This window comes from Podarcis tiliguerta (assembly GCF_965153285.1).
Source record: "Podarcis tiliguerta genome assembly, chromosome: 10".
NCBI classification, from domain to species: domain Eukaryota; kingdom Metazoa; phylum Chordata; class Lepidosauria; order Squamata; family Lacertidae; genus Podarcis; species Podarcis tiliguerta.
Genome location: NC_139543.1, coordinates 45,163,372 through 45,189,943, shown reverse-complemented (window position 1 = coordinate 45,189,943; position 26,572 = coordinate 45,163,372). Strand labels below are relative to the sequence as shown.

The 26,572-nt window shown below is 44.9% G+C and overlaps 1 protein-coding gene across 2 annotated transcripts; it reads right to left on the bottom strand.

Annotated features, from left to right (window-relative positions):
• Positions 1-42: 42 nt before the first annotated feature.
• CBX7 (chromobox 7) lies at positions 43-25,687 on the bottom strand. 2 transcript variants are annotated; one of them, XR_014502511.1, is made up of 6 exons: positions 24,417-25,604; positions 22,123-22,166; positions 16,157-16,222; positions 15,127-15,193; positions 11,628-14,479; positions 43-10,559 (listed from the first exon to the last, which is right to left on the bottom strand). XR_014502511.1 is itself a non-coding variant. In XM_083401247.1 (6 exons), exons 1-6 carry the CDS (start codon positions 24,483-24,485, stop codon positions 10,402-10,404), a joined length of 741 nt encoding a protein of 246 aa, XP_083257373.1. In that variant the 5' UTR covers positions 24,486-25,687; the 3' UTR covers positions 43-10,401. The 2 variants fall into 2 exon arrangements, 1 of the variants encoding a protein (XP_083257373.1); XM_083401247.1 differs by having other exon boundaries at positions 14,143-14,479; positions 24,417-25,687.
• Between the last annotated feature and the right edge of the window lie 885 nt (positions 25,688-26,572).

The following is a 26,572-nucleotide window of genomic DNA, read 5'->3' as shown; positions in this document are numbered from 1 at the left end:
CTTCAGACAATAAGGGTTGAATGAAGACACAGAAACAGGATGTTAGTTAAATGTCAGTTCTCATTTATTTTATTTTATTTTAATAATCTTGTTTGCAACATTTACCACATAAATCATCTAAATAAATAGATGCTGTACAGTCTCTTAACCATCGTCAGTACAAAAATAAAGCTGCACGTTGAGTCAATTAAAACTCGCTCTGGCCCTCTCATTTGTATTACAATCTCTGTTTGCATCAAACACTCACTCACGCACAAAAAGGCATTAAAACTTTGATATATGTCTGTATCTCTTAAATTTCGTTTGGAATTTTGTTCCCTCAGCCCCTCCCTCCCCCAATACATTCAGTTAGTCTGTACAAAAACATAACAAAAACAAAGAACTGAGAAGCTCATTCTGTGCAAAGGAAGCTTTCGTGTGCAAAGGTTTAACTTGGGCGTCACGTCAAGAAAACACCAAATTGGATTTCAGGCCAAAAAGGAGAAGGAAAAGAAAACCACTGAGCGCACACGCAAATACACACACGGAAATTCAAACTTTTTTTAAAAAGCAACACCTCAGGTCGGTTTCTCTTTTCCCACCCGTTCATAACTACTTTGCCCCTTTCTAGCTCCAAAGAAAACAATATAGAATCAAGCAACTAACTCAGACCGAGAGACCAAACAGTGCAAACGAGGAAGAACATAGTTCAGACACCCCACCCCCCTCGACAGGATATGGCAGCCGTCAGTAACCTGGTGTCCTCCAGATGTTTTGGACTACAACTCCCATCAGCCCCAGCCAGCACAGTTATAGTAGCCAGGGCTGAGGGCAGTTGTTATGGACAATATGTTTACCACTTTTTACCTCAAAGCATACTTTTTGTGCCTCAAAGTGACTTGCGTTATAAATATTAAAACCAAATATGAAAGCAGCAAGAAAAGAAGGCCTAAAGTGCTCATCCAAGAAGATATTGATAAAAGGAACAAATCCTACTCGCCTCACTTAACTGGATGAGCACCAACAGCTAGTTACACTCCCAATTATGAACCAAAAACCTAGGTAAATAAGATGTTTCCGCCTGGCACCTAAAAACAGATAATGGTGTCAGGTGTGCATTGCACAGAGGGTTGACATAGGGAGAGGCGTTCCTGGAGGTATTGGGGTCCTGAGCCACATAAGACTTTGTAGATTCAAGCTATCACTTTGAACTGAGCCCAGAAATTAATTGGTAGCCAGTGCAGTTATGCCAGGATTGGTGTTATGCGCTCAGGCCCTCTTGCCCTGATCAGCCAGCTACAGTTTCCAAACTGTCTTCAAAGGCAGCCCCAAATATAACACATTGCAGTAGTCTAACCTAAGGCTACCAAAAGATAACAGAAACTAGTCTAGAAGTTGTAGTCCTAAACATCAGGAGGGCACCGTGTTGGCAAAGGCTGATATATGGACTCCTTCAGAGATAGGTACTTGGCACTGAAACAAGCCTCCTAACCTCATTAGCCAATTATAATGCCCCCTTTTGATTTCCTGTAAGCTTTCTACTTCATGGTATTTCCTTAACCCCCCCTTTACAAAATGGGTCACCATTTAATACAACAGTCGGGAAGAAAAAGCTGCTGCATTGCTTACATCCTACCCTAGAGCCTGACCTAGTCCCACAACCCTAAAAAGCTGTTAAAGTGCAATTTATCAAGGGGACGGGAGTCTGAAGAGATGCATTAAAAATACATTATATACACATACTTATAAATGGAAGAGATCCACAATGCTGCATTTGACTGACTTGCCCTAGGCCAGAGGGATTGATACTGGAGGCCATTTTATTGCTGATGCCTGGAAAGTGTAGCTCGTTTTTCATAGAGCTGTATGGAATCCTAAAGGGGGAAGTATTATGCTCTCCTTGCTTGGAATGGGGAGCCTAAGAGTCAGCCAAAGCATGAAAGGCTAACTGCAAGTCGTGAAGAGGAAGTTTAAGAGCAGCTTTGTGGCCTAACGTGACTACACCTGTTATCTTGCCAGATGCCATTAGAAAGCACCAGAGAAATAAGCATTTACAGTGGAATCCTATGCATGTTTCTTCAGAAGGAAGTCACACTCTGTTCAATAGGGTTCACTCCCAGTTAAGTGCATAGGGACTGCAACTCTGGTGCCCTTTCCTGTGCGCTTCAGGCAATCTGCAAGCTGGTTCCAGTCAAGATACATGGGAAGCCTAAACAATCTGCATTACAGGCAAGTGCAACCTGTCTGACTGTGGGGTTGGTCTGGAACCAAACCATTACTGGTTTCCCCCTCTACCTTAATTCCTGGTACACTTTGTCACAGGTCTATTCATACTGTGACAGTGTTGAGATAAGTGTTGAGGGGTGTTTTGGCAGCAGTAAGATCTGTATTCCCCCCCCTAAAAGGGATAGATCAATATTTTTGATTCATCATACGAACTTCGGTATCAGCACAACATTCACCTCTTCCTCAAAGATCTTGTTTCACCTCATTTTCTCCCATCAATTCTGTTGGTTTATAAGCTTCAGAAGAGGACAGTGTCCTATTCTCACCAAGCAGGCAAGCTAACACCCAACATGGATTTGAAAACACACCTTTCCCACTTCTTAGGACTCATCAAAACCCAGCTTTCACTTCTGGGTTTTGCTTGCTTTGTGGTAATTTTTTGTTCAAAACATGTTTACTATGCTCTTCTATATGTGCAAAATTTACAGTGTTCAATATTAAGAGGAAGAGACAACGGCTGCCTCTTCCGAAAAAGTCTCTTATCGTTAGAAAGGAAAACCTGATCCACATCTCACCATTTCTTCACATGCTCACATCTCCTTCCACTTCTTAATGGATTGCTACACTGCAGCAATGGCTATAGCAGATTCACCATTCCTACTTTATACAGTCTTATGAAACCAGCAGCATAAACTGTCTTACGAAACTGCATACAGTTTCCTTACTTCTTTGCTCTATCATCAATTTTGGCTGAAGATGCACCAATACCTGAAGGAGCAATCAACTCTTTATAACCTATATAATATGGGGGGGGGGGGGATTATATTTTGTACAAGTGAAGTACCATCAAGAAAACATGCCACTGGAGAACATCAAACAACAGTGCACATAGTTCTCCAACTTACGATGCATTTCATTTTTAGATAAGAAACACATTCCTCTGTCTTCTGTGTTTCATCTTTTCTCTACATCCACCCACATCTGCCATTACCTGTTCCCTAGTATAGCTTCAAGCCAAATGCTTTTCTGGATTAATACTCACACACCAACATGGAACATTACAAGATCCCGAGCTCTCTCTAATGTAGGGCATCAGAGCATACTATGCACATATAGCATTTATACACAGTAGTTACATTAATTGAAAATATGGCCCCCTTTCTACACCACTCTTCTCATAGGAACCATTGTCCACACACACAAAAAAGGGTAACAAGTTCATGACAAAGCAAGGGGCATAAGGAGAGTTATGTAAACACCGGCTGATAGCATTCATCATACTGTGTGAAGACCCATTATATTAGTTGACTTGAGCCCCTTAAGTCCACTGACTTCAGCAGGTCTATTCTGGATGTGACTTAGTAGGACATCACCCATTCATAATAACTAGCCTTCCCCAACCTGATGACCTCCAGATGTTTGGGGCTGCAGCTGTCATCTACCTCACCTGGTCAGTGGCCAGGTATGGAGAGAGCTGTATCCTAGAACTTCTGGAGGACACCCCGGTTGGGGGTGCATAAAATACAATGATTTTATTTAAAGGAAGTTTGGTTGAGACTCATCACTTTGGCATCACTTTATATAAAATGGGTTGTTTTCGCCAGGAAGGGGTTTCCTATTTGTAACGTTACAAATGCTTCACGTTACTGAAGTGATGCAGTCCAACCTCAACAGTGCAGCAAGGACGTTACTAGAAATGGAAAAGAAAAGAACTGTACAACTGTTTCGGAGAGTTAAGAAAAAATACTGCCAATGGACAGTTCCTTGGAATGACCCAAGGGCACTCAATCAGAATTTTTGAATTGGTCGATTTTTATGCCATGCATACTTGCCAATCATAAACACGCATACACTAAGAGTAATTGTAACATCACCACATCCCTATCTATCATTCTATTGCCAGCTAAATCAAGAACACTACAGATTTAACTTGTCTGTAGTTAAAAAGGGAGACAATAGTACTAATACTATTGGTACCAAGGTCAGCACCCTGGAAACTCCGTTCACGTACCTATGTACAAACCTGATACAAAGCTTGGAACTTGCTTCCGACGTGTATGTTAATTCTCTAAAGTGCCATAAAAGTTAGTTGCTACAGACCAGGGATGCTGACCCTCCAGATGTTGGGCTACAGTCCCCATCTTTCTTGACTACTGGCTATGCTAGCTGGAGCTGATGGGAGCTGGAGTCTAACATCTGGATGGCCACAGATTCCCGATTCCTGCTGTCTTACTTCTTTCAGAAGTTACCAGATGCTGCTGCGAAGCTTCTTTAAAAATAAACTGAAGGTGACTAGCAAACTCTTCCACCCATTAAGTCAAACGTCTATTTCCTCGTCTAGATCTTTGAACCGAAACGATGTACAAATTACTGCAACGTATTTTGGCAAGGTGTACAGCGTATGGTTTGTTTTAACAACTAATACCCTGCCACAGTTTTAACAGAGAGAAAAAAAAGGGGGGGGGGAGACTGCAGAGCCATGGCAACCATGAACCCCACTGCACACAGTAAGGCATTTTTGCAAGGAATGAAAGATAATTACAGCAACACCCATCAAAACCTCCTGCAAGGTAACAATCCAGGGCTGGCGATACCAAGGGTTGCCAGCTGCCACCACCCTAGCAAGCCTCCTTTGTGTAACTGCTGTGTGGCACACAGAGATGCAACAGACGCAACTTTTCCCAGCATGAAATGCAGAACTCTGCACCTGCTGAATTTCTGCCTATCACACAGCTGTTATACAAAAAGGCACAGGAACCCTGTCTGGAAGGGGAAGGGAAGAGAAGAGAAGGCACAAAGCCTAATGGCAAGTCACTGGGCACATGGAAAAAAGTCTAATGGGGCAAGAAGGTTACATAAAGTGCAACCCACATAGAAAATATTGCTTTAAAGAACACATTTCTGGGCTCTTTTTACACATGGCATATCCTCAGGGGCAACTCAGAACAGTCACATATAACTTAAGCCAATCTTATAACTAGTGGATTATATCTATTGGGACCATCCAATTTCAACTGAATATTATAACCACCTACTGGAGCCATGCAAATGCTCAATTTAAGATGCACATGCTCACGTGTACAGGATTGTAGTGGATGGGCCCATTTCCCCTTGTCGTGATATTCAATTTGTTTGGCTAAGGAACAGGTTTTGTTCATTTCTATTCCCTAAGGTTTACAAAGCCACTAAGGTGGGTCAGGGGGACAATGGTGCATTCTCCGCTTCTTCAGCATTCACACACAATTGCCAGATAAGAACTCAAGCTACACATTGCTTTGGAATTGTGTTATCGCACCAGAATCAAGACTTTTTGCTCCTGGTAATCAGAGAGAGACTCCAATTTCAGTGTCTCCCTGACCAGGTTTGAAAAGGGAGAGGGGGAAAACCCTGCACAAAACATCTTTTCACTAGCCAAAGCGACACTGTTTGAGAGGACACAGACTTGTATCACAGAGCCAGCCACAAGACAACACAGTTCAAACCATCAAAGAGGGAGGGGAGGCAAGCATCCTTTCTGAGGCCGACAGCCCAGCCCTTCACATTCACTTGGAGGGATGTTACGCATACATTTTGATAAGCCTTATTTTCACATGTGGCCTTGGACCACAGCATGAGCTTTGAAAAAGGCAAATCATGCCACTGATATATCTAAGGAGAGGTGAAGTGCCTTTTTCCAACTGAGTTTGATCCTCTTAAACTCAGCCTCTAACAGCTGTAAAAGTTCCAAATCAACAACAAAGATGATCACTCTCTTCTGGTGCACCCAACGTGGCTAGAAATGGTTTCATGCAAGGACAGATGTCAGTGACCAATTTTTTTTTTTTTTTTTTTTGAAATTACAAATGACACACAGACTTGAGACAGAAGCAGTATCTTTTTCACTGACTGCTAGGGCTGACTCCTATACAAACCCCTATAGAAACCTTTTTCTTATTATTAAAGTGGTGGCAGGGAAGTAAATAACATTTTGGATACAGGCCTGGGAAGAGACTGAGGGCACACCTGCACTGTCGTGCAGACATGCACCATTTTGTCAGCCATTCTCTATCCCTTCCACAGAAAACCCTGACAATGGCTAAAGAATTTTCAGTACCCTTATTAATTCCCAGGATTCTCTGAGGGAAGTGAGCCAACATATATTTGGAGTGTCCGCATGGCCTTAAAGGAAGAAACAAAAGCGCCAACAGAAATGGAAGTCACATAACAATGCTTGCTTTCTGCTGTTTAAATTTAGCGAGATGGGGAAACACCTAGGAAGACGTGGCTTCCCTTTTGAACAGCAGGTTAAAGCAGAGCAAGTCACAGCTGCAGCGAGCTTCCTAAACTCTGTGGGGGAAATGGGGCCAAAACTTCATAGCGCTTAGAAACCCAATGTTGTTTTAGATTTAGATTTAATTGTTTTAGATTTAGATTTAATTAAGAATTGGTTTATAAGTACAATGTGCAGTCAATTTGTATCACAGTAGAAACCCGTGGAGGGGCGGAAGGAAGTCAGAGAGTCAAACTGAAGCAGTAAAAAATATGTGAAAACTGGATGTTACGAAAAATGGGGGGGGGGGGGGAGAGAGAGAGAGAGAGAAACCCAATATTGTTATGCAAGTATTGTAGCCCAGCCCTTTATGGGTCAGAACCTGGAGTTGGCCTTGTGTTGCCAACTTTTCAACTGACCCCTGAAGCTCTGCTGTTTGATCTGCAGGAATTTAAATGGGAAGGATTTTATGGCACAGAGAAGCCTTTCAGGGCATTATTGCCTGCTAACTTCTGCAGACCAAGCCACTGTTAAGAGGCACAGCTTCAGAGGATGGTGAAGAAGTTGGTACCGGTTGCCAACCAAACCCATGCATTCACATCCTGCAATATGATCTGCTGATATGTCTCCGTGCAATAAGTACCTGATGTTTTTTTAAAAAAATGAGGCCATTTATTCATTTCTGCAAAATGGTCCATTAATGTAATATAGACCCACCAGGCCCCCACGAGAGACAGCAGTGGGCACAAAAGCTTAAATTTCAGCAGTGGAAATAACAATGTTATCCTCAAAACACTTGAAGCAGCCAAAGCTCCCATGAAACATAAGGAGATCTATAGCTCTAGCCTTTTGGTGGATTAGACTAGAACCTAACTAAAGAAATCAAATTTGGGGGAAGTTATCCCAACCTATGCATACACAATAGTAAAAAAGAAACAAAATGACATTGCTTCTAGTTTCTGGGAAGGGCCTGTCCAGCTCTCACATTCTGTCCAGGCCTTACATTAAAAAGAACTCAGCACCAAGTCAAGCTCTTGCATCACTAACATTGTCTGGAAAGTGGAATATTTATAGCCAGGCATCCAGATAACCCAGATGTCCTGGTATTCTGCAGCCTGATGGAAAGACAAAGACGAGGCCAGAATAAACTGAGGGACCATGTCCAAGAAGCCAGCCCCCTTCTTTGTTAGCATGAATAGTTTGAGATAGCATGATTTATACCTTCAGACCCAACAATGACCTTTCTCCTTTTAACAGCTCTGGGACAGGAGAAAATCCATAGCACTTGCACTGCTTTTAAAAACAGACACTATTATGGAGGATGGGAGGTGACGCTCTTGCACAGAACTGAAGTGTTCCTCCAAAAACTGGTTTCGGGTCTGGAGTGAAAGATTTATTGCAGGTATCTGGGACTAGAAACTCCACAGGGTGTTAAATTCAGCTTTCACAATCTCTAGAGACTAATGTAATTTCACACACCTAGGGGAAGAAATGTTCTTTGTAAGCTAGACGATGAGGTCAGTAAATAAGATCATCAGAAGGTGCACAGCAACATTCTATTGCTCCATCAGTTTCTCTTTCACCCCCTAATTCCTAAACTAGTCGTATATACAGATGTCAGTCCCATTCATTTCAGTGGGATATAAACTGAAGTACCTATAGCTAGGATTGCAGCCTTGCCTTCTAGCTTGCCATCCTCACTCTCTAAAGGAAGATAAATTTTGTGGAACTTTCCCTTTTGCTTAAGTAAACTTAAAGGAGCACACAAGCACAAGAAAATATTCTAAAGCTATACAGATCATAGATACCACCGTTCCTTATATATAAAAAAAGTCACAAAGAAGTCCAGCACAAATTTCAAGGCATTGAAGTGCAAGACAAGGCTCTATAGAAGTGCAAGCAGCTTCTCCCTGGCAAAGGCTAAGATGTTCACACACACACTTATTTGTCAAGAAAACCACACACAAGTATCAGAGCCTCCAGTGTTGAACAAGAGAGATAACATCAAGGGCAAAACTGAAGTGGAAGAATTTTATAACTCTCATAAACATATTTCAACCCCATTCCCTTTCATACCCATATTTCTGACCCCTTACTTTGATCAGACAGGACAATATTGGCCAGTGTCCATATCTGCTACACTACCAATTCAACAAGGCAACAGCTACAGTTCTTCTGACTCCACAAGGAAGTTCTCACTCTATCATCACCTCCACTTTTACCCACCCAAAGCCCCATGCCTCAAGAGATATATGAAGCCAGTTTCATGACAATGGGAGATAATGGAAGTCCACAGCAAAGCTTGAACATGGATAGAATTTGATGCAGCGTTTCTCTAGTATCCTGAGCCTGGCAAATATTTAAACACAAAACCAGAGAGATTCCCAACTACCTCCTGGAAGTTGGGAATGCCTTCACCACCACAACTGATAACGAGAAGAAATGCCCAAGTGGGGCAGGCTGAAGCAGTTGTTTAAAATGAACAAAAAGTCTTCCAGCTATTTATATAAGCAGAATTGCAATCACCGGGCAACTCCACCTGTATGCATCCAAGAATGGCAAAAGACGGGCATGTAAAGCTACAGTTCATTACCAGATAGCCGTAGTGGCTTAGTTCTTACACATCACATTATTCCATCAGCCTGCCAGAGGAACAAATATCTGCTTCTCGTGTGGTTATGTTTGTTCCAACAGGGGTTCAGAGGTTTCACTGACACTGCATGCACTGATGCACATCCAATCCCTCCTCGCCATGAGCCATCATCAGTCCTGTGGATCCTCCACACAGGACACAATCATACTCTGCTCTGGGAGGATTCAAGCTTCCTAGGTCCAACTGTTTGCTAAGAATCCCTGCACATCTGCCAGAGAACCATTGGATGATGCACATTGTAGAGCAGCCTCCCCATACCGTGTCCTCTCCAGATGTTTCAGACAATGACTCCCATGATAGCTGACCACTGGTCAAGCTGCGTGAGGCAAACAACAGTTGCAGCCGAAAACATTTAGAGGGCACCATGTTGGGGGAGGCTGTTCAAGAGCATGCTCTCAGTGGGTGTGCAGTGATAGTCAGACCTGGTAGGATTCACTTTGTCCCCTACTTAAACCAAATGTAATTTGGCTGTGCACAGAGAGAAGTCAGTGAAGACGTTCCCTGGAGTGACACAACAAAGCAAGCCGGAGTAAAGGAAGTCTCCCAAATATATAGCATGTGTGGAAGCACTGTGGAGGCCGCATCTTGTACAGTACAGAAAAGGGAGGAAGCATCAAACATGGGAACTCAGCCACCCAAAGGAGGGGGACCACTGCTTTTCACAGACACCACTGGGAAGTGATGAAGTAAAATCAACTCTGAAACATGGAAGAATACAGGGAAATTTGTATTTAGCATCTTCCTCTTTTCTGAACATTCCCCGGGTCCTTCCTTCGATTGCAGATATGCTATAATTGATATAGGGAATGGACATTTTTCCAGAATGCACTGTGAATAAATGTCTTTGCCAGTGAAAAGAGCTTCCACTTCCCAAATGGACAAAGCAACAACACATAATATCTATATACTCTCTCTGTGTCTTTATAACAAATGAGGAGAGAAAAAAATGTACAGGCACCCCCACGTTGCCTTCTTTTTTTTCCTTTTTTTCTTTTTTTGCTTATTTGAAAGGGGAGCAAGGGAAAGAGAGAGCCAGTGAGATCAACAGTCAAAATAAAACCAAAATCCTCTGTAAACATTTGTGAAGGAAAATTTCCGGATTTTGCTTGTTAAATAATATAATTAAATCCACCCACCCCTAGAAAAATCTGATTGGGAGCACGGGGGGGGGGGGGGGGGGGAAACACACACACACACACACAAATGAAAAACAAAACGAAAAGGAAACAGAAATCTTCCAAGCATGAAGAAAAGAAAAACGATGAAATAATAATAATAATAGAAAAATGCAGATTCAGAATGGGATGCTCCTGTCTCGGAAGAAGCCCTCTGCCATTTGTGCTTCTCTGAAAGTCACGGTAATGGAGTTTGCTGTGATGTCCGTCACTGTCACTTCATTTGGCGGCAGGGCGGGGCTCCAGGAAAGATTGCCTTCTGCTGCCTCGGAGCTCACTGTGGAAGAGGAAGGAGGAAAGAGAACAGCATGTGAGAGGGAGGGGGAAGTGGGAGACCAATAGGAATCAACAATCTTGTTCTTATGGAACAGGCTGGCCAACTACGAACTGAAGCAAATGGGGGGGCGGAGCAAACACACAGTCACAGACCAATAAATATGTGGCCTATGCAAACCACCTCAAACCCACTTTACAGGCTATAGGATTGAGACCTGCCCCCACCTGCTTATTCACTAAGCCAGTGGTTTTCAACCAGTCTGCCATGGCACCCTGGGGTGCCTTGAAAGATGGTCAGGGCTGCCGCAGGCAACAATGGCCTCTGTCCCTCTTCCCTTCCCTCCCTTCCTCCGATGCCCTCGTGTCTCTGCCTCCCAAAAGCTTGCACAGATGTTTGTGGCAGCAGCTCTGGCTACAAGCTCCCCGTGTGAATGGTGCCTCTGGGGCTGGCCAGGGGGTGCTTCCCAGGCCCCTGTGGGGCAGGGCAAGGAGGCACCTCCCTTTATGGCAGCTCAGAGACCAGGGGCGGCTGCCTGCAGGACTCCCAAGGAGGCTGAGGGAACACTCCACAAGGGAGGGTGGTCGAGAAAGGGTGGGAGCTTGCCAGCTCTGCAGGCAAGGGGTGACATAACTGGTCAAGGGAGTCGTGGACCCAAAAAGGTTGAAAACCTCTGCACTAAGCAAATCCTCTCACTTAAAAGGGATATAGTTTGGTATTGGGTTTATACTGTGCAACAAACCAAGGAGATATTTTCCAGATGCTTGTTATATGAAAAAGGAGAATTTGCCACAGAAAAGTTAAAAGGAGATGCTGTGCTTTCCAAATCCCTCAAAATGAGTTTCCTTTTAGTGTCAAGTGGGAATTTACGTTTCCTCTCCTCCATAGGAGTTTCATGACACATTTATTTACCCAAATGGCCTCAGCAACAGCTGAGAATGAGGGGCCCGCTTCCTAGACTTCTCATTTGGGACCTCATACATAAAAAAGCAGCAGCAATAATCCCACCCCCATGCCAAAAGAGATACATGGAGAGGGGAGGGAGGGAGGCCTCCATCTTCTCTTATTTACCTGTTCTGCACCCTCCTGTCCCACCTGGGAATGGAAAGTGGGCCCTTTAACTGGGTATTCCTGGCATCTCTCTCGGATATCTGAGGTGTGTCTACTCTCACCTGAGAAAGGCTCCATTTCTCCCCGACACTACCCGGGATTCCACATGTGTGCTCACGTTGAAGGGAGAATAAAAAAAATAAGGTTTACATTTCTCTAGCAGAATTTGTCAGCTACACCTCAAGGGACTTCACAATGAAAGCTACAATGGAAGGCTCCAAAGTACCCCACAAAATGCAGCAGCCATATTGTGTTATTGGGAGTTGAGAAGAACTAGTCAACATCTTGACTTGCAGCTGCAAATAATCTAAACCCCACTTTGCTCTATCCAAACCAACTGTGCAAAAAGTGCAAATATCAACACAGATGGACACTCCTGTCAGATGCCTGTTTTATTTATTAGGATATTCATATACCACTATTCATTTTTAAAAAAAAAAATCAGAGCGGTTTACAACCATCATACACAAAACCCTATAGAAAACCATATAAAGCTCTAAAAGCAGAGGTCAAGTAGCACTTACAGAAGGGTATTTTCTGAACTGCAACCATGAGCTTGGCAGCATTTCTGCCTCCAGGGATTATCTTCTGCTTTCCCAGCCTGTCACTGTGGGGCCGAGGGGGCCAAATGCAGCCCTAGAAACTCCTCCCTGGCCACACTCCTTCACTAGCCCTGCCTCACACCCCAAGTACTCCCTCCCTCCACATTTATTAATAATGAAACATAACAAAGTATAATAACAGGTGTCAAATAAAATAGCAAAAGTATGAGAGACTATCTAGAACTAAACATATAGGAACAAACTTCCATACCAAACACATACATAATTAATATCCCAAGGTCCCTACATTTTCACCTTTAAACAGTTTTTTCCCTTAAAAAGTAAGTTTTCTAGGCCTAAAGGTTGCAAAGGTAGGCTTTACCGTCTACAGACAATGCTTGTTGAAACTTTAGAAGCTACAATTTACATGCACTTGACTTTAAAGTCCTTCTTGGATGGGCAAAGCTCCCTGACTAGAAGATGTAAAATAAGTTATTCTTAATTAAACAAGTTTGCTTTATTTGCATATATGCAAGTTGTAGAATGAAGATTTCTTGGCACATGATCCAGTTTACCACAGGAACATTCCCCCCCCCAACCAATGGAGTCCATACAAACCTCCTGGTGAGGATGGCACACAGGGTTTCAACAGTACCACGTAGCCCTCCAAGCAATGCATGTGTGTGAAGATCACTGTAAAAGCTCTCCAACACAAAAGTGTTCCTCTACTAAAAACAGAGGCTTCCTATATACACTAGGAAGTTTATATGCATTTTATACCAATCTAGGCTTTCCTTCGTGAAGCCCAATTGATGTGGTTCAGCTGAGGGTGTGTAAACCGGGGGAGGAAAAGCCACCAGCCCAAAGACCAGACCTGGCTCCTTCCAAATACAGTTGTACCTTGGTTCTTGAACACTTTAGTACTCGTACATTTTGGCTCCCAAACGCCACAAACCCAGAAGTGTTCCAGTTTGCGATCGTTTTTTGGAAGCCGAACATCTGACACGGCTTCCGCTTGACTGCAGGAAGGTCCTGCAGCCAATTGGAAGCCGTGTCTTGGTTTTCGAACGGCTTTGAGAGTCGAACAGACTCCCGTAACGGATTAAGTTTGAGAACCAAGGTACCACTGTAATTTTTTAGGCCTGAGGCGACTTCAGCACATAGTTCTGGAAGGGTTTGCTACAAGTCCACCACAAAAAATTAGCTACCCCCAGTACAGATTGATCTCTATTAGATATTCTTTGAGATACCCACTAGCCCTCCCCTGAGCTACAATTCCCAAGGTTTTCATGAAATAACTCTTAAACCACTTTAAATATGTAGCATAGATATACACCCAAGAGACCACAGGGAGGTGGGGAGAAACTTCTCTACCAACATGGCTTCTTCTTCTTCTGTGATGGTCACCCACAGTAAGAACCCAGACAAGAAGCGCATTCACAGGCCAGCTGTCATTAAGAAGAACAAGCCCGAAGGATGACATTAAATGCTTCCTATTGTGGGGATGTCAATCTACCCTTGCGGTTTTGGCAGGAGAGCGGCAGCACTGCCTGCACAGACCCTGCTGGTCTGCCCGGACTAGTGAATGAACGGCATGGAAATGAGCGCCAGTGTCAAGTCGTGATAAGATTCAGAGTGTCTACTAACCAAACACTCAGGGTTGTCTCCATCTAAGCCACACGCAGCTGAAATCAATGTACTTGACTAACTTAAGCCCATTGGTTTCAACAGGTCTGCTCCAAGTCAGACTTAGCTGGGAACAATCCTAGATCTGAGATTTTCCCCTTCAGGTCAACCTGCAGGGGCAGCTGGCAAACAAAGGGTTAGCCCCAAACGGCATGCAGGGTGTGCAACAGTTAAGAGAGGAACCTGGATGCCCAAGCAAGTGAGATGAGATGGGCTCTACGTAGCTGGGGGTATCTGCCAGCGCTTACCTTCTTTGCTGGCAGGTTGCGTGGCCTCATCCCAGTCGCTGGGGGTCTGCCTCTCCTCCAACGCCACTGGCTCCTTCAGGAAGAACTCCCGCCGGCGGTTCCGATTCTCCAGGCTCGCCATGCGGGTGAACTTCTTCCTTGAAAGGCGCAGGTACTTCTGGTTCTTGCTCTGCTTCCGAAGCGGGAAGGGCAAGACAGTCGCTCCACTCTTCTCGGGCAGCTCGGTCTGCCCTCCCTTGGCTAGGCTGTTTCCTCCTCCCCCAAACCGCCGTGACAGAGAAAAGCAGAGTTTCTCTTTCCCTTTGTGTGCGCTTCGCAGGTCCATGCTATACAGCCTCTGGCAAACGGAGGAAGAAAAAAATCACAATTCTGCAAATGCCCCAGTATTTCTATGAACACCTGTAGCCACAGAACCATAACATCCTTGAAGAACTAGCTCAATATGCTCTTCACCTTATGATATATGTGTACACACACACACACACACAAACATATTAATAATAATTATTTACACAGAAGCAAAAAAACTGTAATGGAGAATGATCAACAGGAGCGGGACACATTAAGCATTGCTTTGGGAAAAATTAAGCCAAACTAGCAATCTGTAGGGTAACTTTGCCTGAAAATGTGTACGCAGCAATTCTTACATTTTAAGGAAAAGTGTTTTGTTTTAATCATAGCTTCAAGATTTGGAGCTGGTGAGCTGTGTTCAGAACCATGATTTTGACATTATATGCACTGATTGTTTTGGCCTTGGTGGTTGGGGATGAACTTTGTGTTTTTTCATGTTATGTTTGCTTCTTTTCTTTGTCTGTCAGCCGCTTTGAGCAACACCTTTGTGGAGGGACAAGCAGCGCATGTATTTTCAAAATAAATGTAGAAGTACTTAAAAATATATATATGCATGTAGTGGATAGCTGAGTCGGTACAGCAATGCTGGGGCTTAGGAACGGACAGTGTCATTCAACAAACTTGGGCCCTTACCTGCAGCAAGAGACGTTTTGGTTTGGGGCCTCTCTTCCTGTAACCTGAGGCACGATCTTTCTCTTCCCTGAGGAGACAGAAGATACCTAGCAATTCCATTTGTTAACACAGCAAGAGCACCAACAAGGCCACTTGTTGATCCAGGTTATTTAAGGCATATCACAGAGCTGCTGCTTGTGCAAATACAAATCGTAGTGGAGAAGGGGGAGACTTTCATTTGGCTTGGTTGGTAGTTGGAGCTGTTCTTTCCCACCCACAACCTAAATCAGCAATGCTTAACCGAGTCGATACCTACCTGCTATACAAGCAGCAACTGGGATCGACAGTTCGGTGCATGCAAGCACACAAGAATACACAAAACCCTACCTGATGGATATCACAGTCTAAAGCCAGCTTACGCTGCTGGTTTCACCATTAAGCATTGTTTTATGGTTCACACACAACGGGAAGCTCTGGTTAACTGCTATATCCTGCCTTATTTTGTTGCCGGTTCAAAGGGTGGGAGTGAATGGCAGGAAAGGAACTGAGTACATTCACACATAGCTTGTGCATACCCTGCTTTAGCAAGTCAGGATTCTCAGCTTAATGTTATGTGCTAATGCAACCAATGGTAATTCCCATTGGGCTAGGTAAGATACTGATATTTTAGACCCTAACTACACATTATGGGAAAACATATGGCTGCTGCTGGCATACATCTATCCAACATGGGTTGGTGGCACATATTGATTTTCCTAGTAACATGCAGTCCAGGCAGCTAGGAATATTGTCATTTGTCTTATTGGGCAGGTGAAGAGGCTGCAGCATATTCTGGGAACTCTTCACACTGGGGTGCTCTCAGGTAATTGAGCCATAGCACAGAAGCCTCCGTTCAGCTGGGTGCCTGCTCTTTAGATTAGAGTAAAGAGCTTGTTTATTAGCTCTCCTTGCCTTGACAGGCGAAGAGAGAAACTCTCGAGCCAACCTGACCATGCTAGATCTCGTTGATGAATTTGAACCTCTCCCCAAAATAAAAAGGAAATATTCTTACTTCTCTTCATAAGCCATCACCAGGCGAGGGTCAAGAATGTGATCCTCTGGCTCCCATGTGCTGTATCTAAGAGGAAAAATGTCAAGAGAAAACCATGAAATGGTTTCTGGTCAAGGAGGGTGTCGCTAGCACTGTCAAAGTTCTAGCACTTTCCCCCTTATCAACTGGAGACTACAATCCACTCAACAGCTGAAAAATAAAGTATTTGAATTTCCCACCCAAGGGTTCTGCCAATAAATTCTTGAAATAAAATTTATACCATACCCTGCTCCTTCCGTACATGGAATGGATCAAATAAGTGACCATCCTTTTTTGAAAAAAGGGGAGCATAAACTCTCTGTTCTCAGTCTTAGATCTGCCTGTTGCAGCCAACAGAAAACTGGATTCCCACAAAACATCTCCTATGCAGAACCCTGTGCATTTCACCAGCTTTTTCTTTCAATGGCAGGCTCTTACTAGGCCACTAGATTTGGAGATGCTACAGTGTTTCTTGCCTGCGTCGTTAATGACTTTAGAGCTGGGAAGTATGATTCATTAAAGCTTTTTTTTTAAAAAAAAGAATTCAGAAACTGATCTCTGAACACATGGTACTTTAGAAGTATTTTTACCCTTCCTGTCAATCAACTACGGTTCCAGAAGGTGGCATAAAACTTAAAAACCAACACAAAATACAATACAAAGCCACCCAGCAGGGAATAGGAACAAATTCCAACCAGGAAATCAGAGGGGGGGGGGGAGAAGATCCTCCAAAAAAGCATCATCATAGGCTTCAAGCAGGCAGGGAGATGGCAGGGGAAAGAGAGAGAATGAATGAAAGAAAAAACAAACACTGTGACCACATTTCCTGTGGTGGATGCATACATAGAATGGTCCTCTGAAGATGATTTAAATGCCCAGGTAGACGTATGTGGGATAGGGCCGTCCTTAAGATACCCTAACCCATATTGCTTTCATGGCAATTAAAAAATACTGTATTTTTTGCTCTATAAGACTCACTTTTTCCCTCCTAAAAAGTAAGGGGAAATGTGTGTGCGTCATGGAGCGAATGCAAGCTGCGCAGCTATCCCAGAAATCAGAAAAGCAAGAGGGATTGCTGCTTTCACTGCATAGCGATCCCTCTTGCTGTTCTGGCTTCTGAGATTCAGAATATTTTTTTTTTCTTGTTTTCCTCCTCCAAAAACTAGGTGCGTCTTGTGGTCTGGTGCGTCTTATAGAGCGAAAAATACGGTAAATAAATCAAAGCTAGCCTGTTGAATTGTGCTCAAACTATAAGACATTACAGTTTCTATGAAGACGCTACAGATTCTACAGTGTACTTCAAGTGACTCACCACCATCAACTTCTTAGCAATGTATTCTGGGCCAGTGGATGCTTCCAAACATAGCAGCTCCATGTACAGTACACTACTGTAATCTAGCCTGAATGCCATCAGAGAATTACGCTAGCCCTCTCTCTCTGTATATATATTTATATATAGTAAAAGGTAAAGGTACCCCTGCCCGTACGGGCCAGTCTTGACAGACTCTAGGGTTGTGCGCTCATCTCACTCTATAGGCCGGGAGACAGCGCTGTCCGCAGACACTTCTGGGTCACGTGGCCAGTGTGACAAGCTGCATCTGGCGAGCCAGAGCAGCACACGGAACGCCGTTTACCTTCCCGCTGGTAAGCGGTCCCTATTTATCTACTTGCACCCGGAGGTGCTTTCGAACTGCTAGGTTGGCAGGCGCTGGGACCGAGCAATGGGAGCGCACCCCGCCGCGGGGATTCGAACCGCCGACCATGCGATCGGCAAGTCCTAGTGTCCCCTCTTATATATAGTACAGCAATGCTAATAGATGTTTATGGCTCACTATGCTGTGCAGAAGCAGGCCAATGTGGTTGCAAAAGGAGAGGATGTTGCAGATGCTGATGGCATCAAGGTGAACATTAAGTTTTTAACACATTAGGGAGGTGAAAAATCTTCAGTAGTAAAAGTTATTTTGAAAACAGTTAGAGAAGAGCTGCTGTTTATGCCACAGGTATAATTTCTTCTAAACGATACACAAAATGTGTTTTTTAAAAAAAAGATAAGAGAGGGAAGAGGTGGGGAATGTGTTAATAGCTGCTAAAGTGCTTATAGCAAATAATTCGAGGTAGCTTTGGTAACTTAGTCACCCCATATTATCTTGTAAGCCAGTAGCAGTTTTATGACTGCACTGTGGAAAGGGAAAAAGTCTATGCAGAGATGTATGATGAAATGGCAGCTATGGATATTTCTTTTGGTATGAAAAACATTCTGCAAACAGGGTTTATGCTTTAAAGAAAAACTGTATATATAATATACACAGACAGGGTAGCAGTCCATTAAGTTTGACTCCGAAAGTAGACCTATGGAAATTAATGGACTTAACTTGGACATGTCCATTCATTTCAGTTGGGTCTACTTGAGTAGAACTTAGTTGAATCCCACCCATAGAGACACAGTTGCAGCACACATCAAGGTAAGCCATAAATCATTTCTCACAAGCCAACTGCTCCTCCCTGCTTGAACAGGGGAGAAACAAAGCATGATCCCTTGTTCAAACCTGGCGCTAAGCCATGGATCGTGGCTCATTTCTCTCCAGGACAAGCAGGTTAGAGCACAGCAGGCATATTTGGAACAAGCCACAGTTTATGGTGTGCGCTGATGCACAAACCAGGTCAGTGGGATTGCAACAGAAGATAATGTAGGTTTTCTCCACGTTTACTTTTCTAAAATAATAATGAGATTGTCTTTCTGCAGCAGTAAATAAATAAATGCAAAAAACCTTCCATTCTGGTGACCTGTCAAAGAGGAAGGATTAGAAGATGAACCTCAGAGGCAGTGCAGGATCAGGACCTGAGAGAATCTCAGCTTTAATCCTAACTCAGGAATTGACTTTCTGGGGACCCTTAGGCAAATTCCCATCTCTCCTAGTTATCACAGCTTTCTCTTGCCAAGCTGAAAGGCAGGGTATAAATATATTTTTAAATAAATAAATTGCTCAGCCTTGATTTCTCCTGCAATGTGAAATGGAAAAAACCCAGCAGCTGACTCCCACATGCCTGCCTTGCAGCAGGCTTTTTTTCTTTCTTTTTTTTCTACCTGCCCTGAGGCTTTAGGGAATGAGGTGTGATGTTAAATAAGTCAATACATTTACTTCAGAAGATGTCTCTCACATCCAGCTCTCAGGGGAAGGGCAAGGTTATAAATAGCTTACATCGCCAGCTTCGTTTTCATTAATTCTTATTCAGTCCTCATCATTAGCCAAGCTCTACCTCCCAGTAAGAGCTCTTCCTCTGCCCCTGCCATCTCCCTTCCAGCCTGTTGTACGCCCCAAAAAAGTTACCAAATCAGAAAAATAAAAACTCGAGCTGAGCAAATGTTGTGCTTGCTTTCTACCTCCTTGCTGCACAGAATTTTGCCATTTGTTTTAAGCTGCGAGGGAAAGAGGGGCTAAGGCTTCCTTACAGAAGGCAGCAGAGCTGGCAAGCGATTGGGGGAGAGAAGAAGAGTAACGGATCGGGAATGTATTAGATCTTTTAAAAAATGTCCTATGGGTGTTGCCCATTCCTCTGCAGTTTAGCTTCTTGCTTGACTGCAGTGAGAAAACACTGCATACAGTACAGAAAAACATTGCAGCTCGGCACACGTAGACACACACACACAGAGAGAGAGAGAGAGAGAGAGAGAGAGAGAGAGAGAGGCCAGACTGCAGCAGAACTGCAGACCACGCATTCTGGAAAATACAAGTCACATGATTGCCTCCCTCCTCCCTCCCCCCCCTTCAAACCCAAGTTGTAAACAAGCTTGCAGCTGACTCAGAGCCATAACCCTTCAAATCCCTGGCTCTGAGCTCCTATGGGTGGGGCATGCAGGCCATTTTTTATTATTATTAAAAAATTGTTTGGAAAAGGCATCCAGAAAATCGGGAGGAAAGGAAGAGAGCATGAGCAGGGGGGAAACTGGGGAGGAGAGAGGCCAAACAGTTTGAAGCATAACCATTTGCCTGCTTTCTTCAAGCCACAGTGGAAGAACTGGCACAAAACCGGGAAGGGTTATGGAGTAAGATGGAACGCAGACACACAGAGATATTATGCAGGTATCAAAAGTTGAGAAAGGATGAACAGGGATGTGTTAGGATGAACGGATGCAGAGATGGGGGGGTGCTGTACATAGCTCGTTGTTTACAACATATTCAGTGGCAATCAAGAAAACGAACATAAAATATTTGTAGCTGTATTTTAAGCACAGCTGCAACCTTCATGTTCTTAAAATAAATTATCGGTCAATCTTCAGAATGGTTTGTTCATTTATTGGTGGATCTAAGAAGCCCTTTTTTTTCAGTCCTAGGAAAAGCTATGAGCTCATCATATCCTTATTTTAGCATTTGTTTCACTATAGAGCTTGAGGGTGGGGGGAGAGAGAGCAGTGGAAGACTGCTATGTGGAACTTAAAGAGTGCCACTGAAAAATAGTGTAAAATCACCATGGATTAGGAAACAGCAATAGTACACTCCTCTCCCTCCTTAAATATGATGTGACTAACGAATAAATCCAGCCAAACTCTAATTTGAAGCCATCTTGGGGGAAGTGTTTAGCTAATGAGCTTGACAACACCATGTTGTCAGCAGCAGCACACATTGTTAATATGGAAGACAGAACGTATGGTCGGGACACTTCTCTCTTCCTGGTCCAAAAAGGAATGGTTGTTTTTGCTGTGGCTACATAGAGAGCAGGAAGGTGGATACTCTCTGCTCTGTTTTTGCAGAGTGGCTATATTCTTGCAAGTTATTAAATTGCAACTGCTGGATTGCATCTGACATGAACAGGCTCTTAGCCCCTTCTCAGTTATTTCATTAAAACGGGGTGGGGGTGGGGCTGTGACCCTCTAGGTGCTGCTGAACTACAACTTCCACCATCACTGGCCATGCTGGGAGAGCTGGAGTCCCAACAACATACTGGAGGGCTTCAGTTCCCACATACCCCTGCATTAAAATACGCAATATACTACTCTGCCCGCACTATAATCCCACATGGGTAGAAGAAAGAAGATGCCTCCCTATTGCAATGCAGTTTCCTCTGGGGAGGCATTAACTAGCAATAAACACCAGGCATCAAACTTGAAGCTGTTTAAGCGATATCTGGGTGGAAACACCTCTGAAAGAAATAACGAGTGGCAGGTACTGCCTCATCCAAAAGGAGGGGTGAGGGGAGCATTATGCAGCCAAATGTATGTTAATACCTCACTTTATTGACAGGTAGCCACAAACCCACTCAGGAGGGTCAGGGGCAAATGCACCCAGCCCTCTCTGGACAGCAGCACTGTAAAGATATATTGCAGTATTTTGCAGCTACAATGAGGAGCCTTATTTTCACTGCAGTTTTCGATCAGGTGAAAAAGCAGTGCTCCTTCTCTTCTTCCTGCTGCCCCCCATATGAGAGGTGACTGTGCCCCTCTCCCGAGTCCTCTGTACGCACTAGAGAATGCTGCAGAGAAGGGGACATTGCTACCGACCACAAATAATGGCTTGGTGCTAAGCCAACATTGGTGGACCCCTGTTTACTGCTCTGCCGTTACTCTACTGGAGTTGGAGCAAACACAACGTACTTCTTCGTTCCTTAGATCTGCATCCCGTGCTCTCTAAAAAGACTTGAAGAGCAACTATTTCCTTGGGACTACTCCTGTGGTTTCTTTTTTTAAGACGACTTAAGTTTAAGGTACTGTATCTTTAGGGTTCCATAGGAAAAGGAGCCACCTGCTAATGAACCAACTGTTTCTATCACCACTCCAAGGATACGTATTTGAGGAAAATGTTTAAGAAATTAGAACTCTTGGTTAAATAGGGCCAGGAAGGGAAGTAAGGAAAGAATGGTGTTCCTTTTGGAAGTGGCGTCAACAAGAACCAAAACACAGAGGACAGATAATTAACACAAATGCAGCTTTACAAATATACCCCAGCACTTACTTGGGGGGCCATCCTTTCCATTTCACAAGATATTCCACTTTACCCTATGGGAGGGAAAGGAGAGACAAAAGAAAAAACAAAATCAATAACTGAAAAAAGTAAAGTAAATTGGGTTGGCAGGATGTGAACCATAATAAACCCCTTCACAAATTTCAGCTTGTCCAATTCCTCACATTGGAAATTTAAGCATCTCCTCACTGAGCTACATCCCCAGGTAGGTTTGCCATGCAGACCTAAGCAATGGCCCTTTTTCAAGAGGGTCTTCTTCCAGAACGATCAGCTAGAAAGCATATACAGAGACCCAACAGAAAGACGAATCAAAGCATATACATGCAATTAAGAAGGAATGCTTAAGAAGTGAAAAGAAAAATATCCTTTTTAAAGACATTCTGAAGGATCCTGCTGCATTGCTTGCTCGATATCTGTCTGCCTTGCTCTTCTCATTCCCTCTCCTACGAAACACCTCTCTCTTGGCACGCAAGCTCTCTACTTACAGCATTCTGTAATATGATGGATCACATGTCATCTTCTAGATGGTCTATAATCTTATAAAAATGAATGGAAATGGAACGTGTGGCTGGGCTACAAGAATGGTTCTCAATGTCTCAGGCAGACCTATCCAGGTAGCTGCTAGGGGAGGTATCATTTCCCACTCCACCCTGTTTACACATCCTCATTGACCCACAATAAAGGATGCCAGCCTACCTGTCAATTTAATACAGAAGGTTGTGTTCCTCTACTGCATGATCAGCAAGCCAACCCTAAAGTGATGGTTTCATTTCCTACCATACATGGATGGATAAGGAAGGCAGGGGGAATAAATACCGAACAATCGGCAGCGTTCAGAGATTATAGGCGTGCTGAGCTAGTATGATGTGATACGGTTCTTTTTGGCCCTGTGACAGTTGTTTCCAAAGTGCATAACTCATCCCCTCTAGGAAGGACTGTGAAGATGCATAAGACCAGAAGGACAAAAAAATTGGGGGGACCCACCACCTATCATTATCATAAATTTTAAGTATGATGCTATTTCCATTTCCAGAATGGGTTGCCTTAACTTGCAAAAGTCAAGGAAAGGTTCCTAACCCTCTGGTGTGAAATTATACATCTAGGGATAACAGCGCAATCTTAACCATGTCTGCTCAGAAGTAAGTCCTTCTGAATTTAATGGGGCTTACTCCCAAGTAAGTAATATTAGGACTTTACCCCAAGTCACCCAAATGTCAAGATGTTGACAGCCTCTCAATGTCCAAGTTGTTGAGAAAGCCCTTCATACAGAGAGATGGGTGGTAGTCATATTTTCCATTGCAAAACAATGGGCTGGCGGCCCCTAAGAAACTGAGCACAGAGACCCCCCAAAGGCAGATAAAGCACACAGTGAATTGCTCACTTGAAATGAATGGCCTAAACAACAAGGCAAAGCTCTGACAAGAACACCATCAAGTCCATGCAATGACACTCAGATGTTCCAGCGCCCATCTCAAGTTTCAGTCATGCCTTTGGTGCCAACCACCATATATTTAAAGCTGGCAGGGCTTCCAGAGACCCAACCCGTTCCTCTTTCCCATAGGACTGGAAATGAGGGGAGTAGAGGAAATGGAGTAGGGGCTTTGAGAATGGGACACCCACTAACTAACGGGCATGTTGGGTGTTTCTCCTCTAGGAGAACTCTTTCTACTGCAACACCTCTACTTTACTATGGGGGCAGGTAAGGTTCCAAAGTGAGCCCAAGGGTGTGCAATCTAAACGCACACTTGCCGCTGACCCGGGAGTAAGCCTCGCTGAAGTCAATGGCATTTACTTCCCAGTAGAAACAGGCAGAACAACACTGGGCGACGTCATGCAAGGGTCCCAAGCGGTGGAAACCATTCATGCCAATCACCACGACTGCCACACAACCTCGCCTGGAGCATGACAGCCAACCCATGCCCATGCCTTCAGGGGAGGGAGAGTGACAAGGGCTTCACTGCCGCCCCCTGGCGGCGGGATAACGAGACGCTCCGCCGCCACGCCCCCCTTACTCGCACCGTGGCATGCGTATGAGATGTGGGGCGTGGGGGTGGGAAGCATACGATGCCGAGCTGTTCCTTACAGCACCACCACTCCTAGAGGTTTCTCCTAGGCGAGGAGGAGCCGCTTTGACCCCTGCCTAGGAGTCAGTCACCTAGATGAGGCTTAGAAATAGAAATCAAAGCGGGGCCCGCGTGCCTCCCTCCTACCTATTTGACCGCTGGAGTAGTGGCGGGCGGGGGGGGGGGGAGAACACGAGTGGGGAAGACGCCAGCAGAACCCACCTTCCTTATGCGCTTCTTCCTGATGCTTTCCACCGCAAACACCTGCTCCCCGATAGCGGAAAGCTCCATACAGGGAGAAGACGGCGAGGTGGAGGAGGAAGCGAAGGCGGCTGCTCGCGGATTCAGCGCTGCGTGGCGCGGGCTCCTGATTTTGCTGCTGTTGCTGCAGCTCTCGCGCTTACTTACTCCACACTCACACGCGCGGCGGGGCGGGGGGGGAGAGGGAGGGAGAGAGATAGAGACGCACGCACACCCCTCGCGCGCTCCGGCACGCCGCCTCTAACGTTCCATTTTAGAACCTGCGCAACATTTTCCCAGGCGCGCGCGCTAGGGAGAGCAGCGCCCCCGCCCTGCTTTTCTCGCGAGCGCCGACTGTCAGCGAGGCACCGGGCGCACGGAAGGAGAGCAGCCGCGCCAGCCTCAGACCTGATTGAGCAGCGGCTCCTCCTCCTCCTCCTCCTCTTTGCACACAACAAGTAACCTGCCTGAGCGCGCGAGATAAGTCCCAGCTCCTTGGCGCCCGGGCCTTTATTTAGCGCGCCCGCGCGAGCGAGCTGCCACTCTCCGACGCTTCCTCCCTGCAGGCAGGGAAAAGAAGGGCCGAGCAAAAAAAATAGAAATGCATATGTTAAAGATGGGGCGATACATACTGGGGGAGGAATGGGGGAGAGAGGGGAAGACTCGCGCGCACCGGTGCTTAAAGCTAGCGGCGCGCCTGGGAACCCTGGAGAGCAATAGCATTGTTATGCAGTACGCGCACCCGTGGCGGAGGCTGCTATCCTCTGCGTTTACCTGGGCGCGAGCTGCGGGGGAAAGAGGCCGTAGCAAGGCGGTAGAGCGTTTGCTTTATACGCAGCGGGTCGCAGGTTCCAATCCACAGCATCTCCGAGGCAGAACGGAGACGGATCCTGGAGGGAACCGCGCAGCTAAGTTCAGTTGTATGGACCAGTGGACTGACTCGCTGTAAGCAGTTGCCTAAGTTTCTGCCCCACCGCTTGACTCTGTGGGGCTGACTTCTCTGAGCAAGCATGCGTAGGATCGCCTCGCACAAGCAAAGGCGGCACCCGGGAGGGTCCTAGGGTTACTCAGGCACAATCGCCCCGGGTTTGTGTCTTCCCCAGTCGTCGTCGCCCCCAACACCATCTTGCTTCAAGGGATTTTCCTGTATAAAAGAGGGATCGCGAACCCTATTTAGGCTCCTTAGTCCTGTCCCCGCCAGGAGTATTTTTCGAGCAGAGTTTTTCAGCATGGCTAGTTCTGTAAAATTAATCTCAATGAGGGCTTCGTCGCGCAGCAGACATGAGCTGCAAAGATTTGGCATCCTGTCGTAGATCGGGTTGTGCTCTTACTGACCCTAATTCCAAGTAGCTTTATATTTCCCTGCCTCAGTTTCCTGCTTCCTTGACACCTGTCACGCATCACATTATTATTATTATTATTATTATTGTTGTTGTTGTTGTTATTATTATTATTAAGCTACGTGGCAGACAGAAGTTCAGCAGGTGGTGTGTTTCACTAACGGAAAAACATTTCTCGACACAAAAGTGTCCGTTATCTCACACGCGAATTGCATTCTTCCCATTTACAAGGTTCTCCGAGCAGTGAGGGTGGAAAACGTCAAGCATTCGTATGTAGGCTCTGGACAATTGTTGTCAAAAGCCCGCCTATAAAAGTTCCGTTTGGAGGAATGTGCGTTTAGAAAAGGAATGAGCCCCCAGTACCACTCCCATGTGCTTTTTATAATGTCGGAACTTTCTTTTTAAACATATCCCTGTACAACGTTCCTATTGGTTCATTTCTACCCAGGGCCTTCCTTCCTTTGGCTTCATTGGCCCGTAGCTATGCTTGTATTCTTTCCGTTCCCCATAATTGGTCGTGGTCTGTTAATTATTTCTCTCTTAATCGTGGAATCATCGCGGCCTTAGGGCCTGTCTCCGGGATTTCCGTGTGCTTGGTATTCTTAGACTCGCGAGCGGCGAGCAATGAGGATTTGCATTTGAGTTGTTTTTCCTAACAGGATTATTGCCACATAGTAAACAAAGGAGTTAGCAGCAAAGTCGGGTTTTTTAAAGAAAAAAATATTGGATGTCTGAATGAAAGTATAGTGTACACACACACACACACACACACACACCACAAGTTGCTGTCACCCAGAA